The 5,609-nt window shown below is 34.7% G+C and overlaps 1 protein-coding gene across 1 annotated transcript in view; it reads left to right on the top strand.

Moving 5' to 3' along the window:
* The window catches only part of LOC102681748 (A disintegrin and metalloproteinase with thrombospondin motifs 9), a 113,734-nt gene that overhangs the window by 25,932 nt on the left and 82,193 nt on the right, over window positions 1–5,609 (top strand). The window contains exon 2 of the mRNA XM_031513576.1: window positions 3,078–3,206. Within this exon, the coding sequence (XP_031369436.1) occupies window positions 3,078–3,206 (129 nt within the window). The remainder of the gene's footprint in view (window positions 1–3,077; window positions 3,207–5,609) is intronic.

Here is a 5,609-nt window from a genome sequence, read left to right on the forward strand (position 1 = left end):
AGTTAGTTAGGTTTGCTTAGGTCAAACATAGAAGTACTCGATATTAGAAAGCTAGGTCGATATTACTGTACTTCCACTTCGCTCAGGTATATAATCCTTCGATGATTTTCTATTTACAATTAACTTTATAGTTAATGATTTTCTATTTACGAAATTTCTCGCGATTAGTAACTAAAATCTACAAAAGGATACTTATAATTGGAAAAGTATCAATATTCTGTGTATCAAGTAATTCTCCTTATTTGCATAAACATTAAACGATCTCGAGTTCGTCGCAAATCATTTAATTGTCACTCGAGTATGATTTTTAAATTATCACCAATCATTTACCAGAACAATTTAAATTTAATAATTCAATTTCTCATTCAAATCATTCGATCAACTTCGAAAAAAAATAAATCGAAGAATCTCAGTATTCCATCTCGATCATTAAATATTTCTAAATCAACAGGAACACAGAAACTCAATTATTTCCTCTAATGATTCAAACATCGAGGAATCTCGATTATTCCAATTCTCTCCGATTACCAATAACCACACCTGTAATTAATTAACTAAAATTCCAAAAACACCTCGACTCCTATTTCCATATGAAAAGCGCCCGACGATCATTCCATTCCATCGATCGATACTCATCGATATCCATCCACCAAGGTTCCAAGGAAACCGTTCGAATCGATCTTCCGACACAAAGAAAAAAAAAAAAAAGAAAAAGAAATCCCTTCCCTTCCCATAATCGAATTACGTGGAAAATCTTCGATCGGTATTTTTCCGATCGATAGAATCATCCAGTTCCATTGTTACGCGCTCGTTTATCGCTTTAAATATCTAAAGAGAATTTAAAACGTTTCTATACATATAAATTCCGCGAAAAATCACGTTCCGTGCGCGGTTTCCGTGCCGTTGTTTTCCAATTAACGAATCGTCCGATCGAGGTGACGCGCGATCGACGTCAAATTTCGCCCACCTCTTCGTTCCAGCTAAAGTGGAAATCAATCGGTGGAAATCGGCTCTCGAATCGGCTCGAATTTGCGCAATTCGATTGTCGTCGATCTCTAGAACCGGAACCGATCGATAGAGGGATATTTTTTTCACGGTCGTTCGTTTCCATTTATTTCTTCGTGTTTAACGAACGTTGAAGGTTGGTCGTAGAATTTGATAGGCCTCGCCCTTTCGATGGAACGGATGAAGTGAATCGTTTGAGAGTGATGATTGGTTTAGGTGAACCAGTTTTAATCACTTCTTTTGTCAGATTTTTGTCGTAAAGGTATTGGTTTTGTTGAAATTGGTTTGAGATGTTGGAGGATGGATATAATGTATAAAGTTTTATAAGATTGATTAGAGATCGATGGATTTTTAATAAACGATTTTCAATTATCGTTTCTCGTTTGAAATTCAGAATGAATTGTAATCCTCTCATTCTCGTGATAATCCAAATAATATTTGAAGTTTCTGCAGCTTGTATTTCATTTATTATCGTATTATTTAACGAAACAAAACGATAATCACGAACGTGTCGATTCCAGCTTTTTTCCTGCTACATTTTCGTCGTTGCATATTTTAAAAATGGGACGAATATTGTTTGGATACTGCGATCGCATTTGATAACGTTGACGCATTTAGATGAGTCGTTTAATCGAGGACACAAAAATTCACGAATGCGATGAATAATATAATGGCAAGAATTTGTAACGATTTTCGATATAATTCTTAATTTCTTTTTTTTTAGAAATGGAGATTTATATCCGTTTGAATTAATTGGATCGTTTGATATTGAAATTATTGTAACAACGATTAATCGAAACTTCGTGTACGATCAAAGAAAGGATACAAAATTAAAAAAAAAAATATAAATCATTTTCTAGCATCCGGTGAATTTCGAGCATTTGGAAGATTATTCGACAGAATTAACACTCTGTTTCGATTCCAAAACGCGCGATAGCGTTTTTTCTGAATTTGCTTCGCGAAAGATAGCGTGATCAGGGTTTTAATGATTCAGCATCGTGTTGCGTTACGAGGGCTGAAGTGGATCGCTTTTACACCTCGAATGTTTATTTATACGTAAATATAATATTACGTTCCTACGTATTTTTCCTACGTATATCGGCGAAATGAATGTATCGATAATTCGATCGATCTCGATATAATTTCAAAAAAAGAAAATAGAAAACATAGAATAAACAAAATATACCCAAAATTATCCTAAAAATTTTGCTCGAAAAAACTCGGACTTTAATTAATAACTCACTTCAAGAAAAAACGAATTCGAGATACTCGTCAACCGGAAGTATAGCGTGTTAATGGTCAAGGTTACATGGCGAGATATCTAAGAGGATATTTCGAATTTTTCTTCTCCAACTCGATTGCGCAATTGCGCGGATTGCCTCACGCACAACGCGCATCTTTTTCTACGCCTCGTTTATCGCTCGAACGCGCGTGAAAAAAGAAAGAAAGAAAGAAAGAAAGAAAGAAAGAAAGAAAAGGTCAAAAAGAAAAAATACTCGATCAGGGCGATTAATTTCAATTTCACAGCAGAAGTGTAAGGTTATCGCGCGAAATTCTCGTTTAAATTTGTAACCGCGATATATCTCTGAATCCTGATAAGACAACAGGGGGATCTATCGTTCGTCGTGTTCAACGATTCGATATATCGGCTTATCTCGAACACGATGAGCTCGAGATCGAAATTAAAACCGTGGCGGCGAAGGGGGAACTCAACGGCGATGGGACGGCTCTTTTGCGATATTTAATGTGATTCTCTCGATGCTGCTCGCTTTGTAACGTGTCTTTATCGATCGATGAAATTTGCAATTTTTAAGATTTTTAACGATATTTTGAAACGTGATTCTTTTTTTTTAAAAAATAAAATTCTCCAATTTTTGTAAAATTGCTATATTGTTATTTGTATATCGGAGTGTAAAGAGTTTGTTTGAAGAAAAAAGTAATAACGGAATTGATAATGTGTTAATTCTGGAAATAATGAAATTAGTTATAATTAGATCGAACACGTTATAAATTTAGATAAGAAACATATCGAATGGGTTGAATTACTAATTGAAATATTATTTTTCTTACAGTGATTTCACACTCGGAGAGATCATCGAGAAAGGAGAGTGATTCTAAGAAGACGAAATCATTTTCTCGGAAACCTGACTTGGAGTACGTCCAATTGATGAAATTGGCCGAGAGTCAGTACGAGGATCCACGTAAGTTTAATAATCATTGATTATCGTCTCGTTATATTCGATAATCGATCGTGTTGAGTCGTCTCCACTTAACATCTCAACGATCGTTATCTAAAGTGAAGGATTAACTTTAATAACGATATCTCTCATATTTTCATCGTAACATCGATCATTTAACGATTATCAGCCATATTCATCTGTGTAAAGCGAAAAAGATACGTTCTAGAGATAAATTAAAATTAATCGTTCGAAACTTCAAGAGGTCATGTAAAAATTTAAATAAATTACTTTAAATTAATAAATTAGATTATAGATGTAGCAAATTATTTCGAATCTAACGCGTAACAAGAGATCAAATACGAAATCGAACCAAGATCGTAAACATCCGATAATTATAATAAAATATTATAATTATAATAAAATATTCGACTCTTGCAGAAAAGCAAGCGGAATCGCAAACGCATTATCATAAACACATAGTTTAATTGATGCAAATTGACAAAGTATCGACCAATACAAATTATTATATCCTTGACACTATTATAACCATTATAATCTCAAAAGAAGAGATTAATAAATCGAACGCAACTCGAGAAGGAAATTTTCGAGAGGGAGAAGAGTGTCGGCTGTTTTCAAGGGTTTCACGGCAACCAAGTCAAATCTTGGGACGCCAACCGTTTGAAATGCGGGTCAAACGTCATGAATAAATTCTCCTCCCTTCCTTCTCTCCACTCTGAACCGAGATACGAATCTAATCCCGGAAGTTTCGGCCTGTGAAATTATTTCCTTACGGATCGCGTGTTGGCCACCGTTACGACGATTCTCGATAAATATTCCCGCCATTTTTCAAACGATTTCGAGATTAATTGCGAGAGATGATCCCGCTCGGTTAAAGAGGGATCGTGTTACCGATCGGGGAAAATTTCAATCGCCTCGCCGTGGGGATCCCCCGTTTCACTATTGGGATCGGAAATTAAGAGGAAATGTTTGAATCATCTTTGATGAGAAGAGCCTTCTTGAAATGAAAGGAATGAATGAATATTTTTCTCTCGTTTTAAAAAGAAAACTTTAAACTTACGATCGTATTTAATCCTTTAAACGGATACAAAAGGGTGTGTATAAGAAAAATTTCCAATCCCTTCCTGAAATATATCGTGCATGAATGGAATCGAATCTTGAAACAAAATAACGTTAAATATTCGACGCGATCGCACGATCGTCGCATCGAAACGCTTCCAAGAACCGCGGTCGCAGATGTCCTTTTATAAATAATCTGGTTCCGGTCGCATCGTCTGCTTTCTTTCTTTCTTTTTTTTTTTCTTTCTCTTTTTTTTATCTGCTCGTCGGTGCGTGCCGCGTCTCGCACAATCGAGAGCTTAACGAGGCGAACGTGATCCTGATAAAGGTGGTGTATAGAACGCCACGGCCAAACGCCGATACGCTTCAAGGATCGCGCGGCCACGTTCCGATCGTCGAACGCATCGCGATCTATAATTGCGCTAATTATCGAATCGTCTCTCGTCCTTCCGCGCGTCTCGCCTCCCTTCGATGATCCAACACCCGATGGATCTCGATCAACAATCGAACAATCGAAGAGATTGTTGCGCGACACGTATTTGGGAAATATATTTCGTCGTTGCTCGATCGATCGCGTCGAAATTAACTCACGTGCAATGATGACGATTAATGAAACGGGTGATAAGATTTAAGAGAGAGAGAGAGAGAGAGAAAGAGAGTTTTAGTGGATAGATAATTGGAAATGTTTTTCTTTCTTTTTTCTTTTTTCAATATGATTTATCTTTTGAATTGGATCGAGCAATTTTGAGAAGGAGGGATATAATTACTTTTCCTTTTTTCAATATGATATTGATACTTTTTAGAGTCGAAATTCTTTTTTAAACGAAAATTGCAATTTTTGCTTCATTGAATAAAAAATAATCGTATATAAGTAACTGTATTTTTATTTTAAAACCTCGTTCTTCTAAAATTCTTTTTTAATTACAATTTTTGTTTCATTGAACATTGGTACATAGATGTATTTGAATTCATTTGAATTCATTAACTGTATTTTTATTTTAAAGCTTCCTTCTTTCAAAAAATCGAAATTCTTTTTTAAGCAAAAATTACAATTTTTGTTTCATCGAATAAAAAATAATCGTATACTATCGTTTATATTTGCGAAGATTTAAGGATCAATCGACAAACATTGATAGATAGATGTACATTTGAATTCATTTCAAGTAACTACATTTTTATTTTAAAGCCTCCTCCTTCCAAAAATCGAAATTCTTTTTTAATGTTGAGCAAAAATAGATATATATATTTCAATTCATTTCAAGTAACTATATTTTTATTTTAAAACCTCCTCCTTCCAAAAATCGAAATTCTTTTTTAACGTTGAGCAAAAATAGATATATATTTCAA

This window comes from Apis dorsata, unplaced genomic scaffold (genome assembly GCF_000469605.1).
Source record: "Apis dorsata unplaced genomic scaffold, Apis dorsata 1.3 scaffold_676, whole genome shotgun sequence".
In the NCBI taxonomy this organism is placed as follows: Eukaryota; Metazoa; Arthropoda; class Insecta; order Hymenoptera; family Apidae; genus Apis; species Apis dorsata.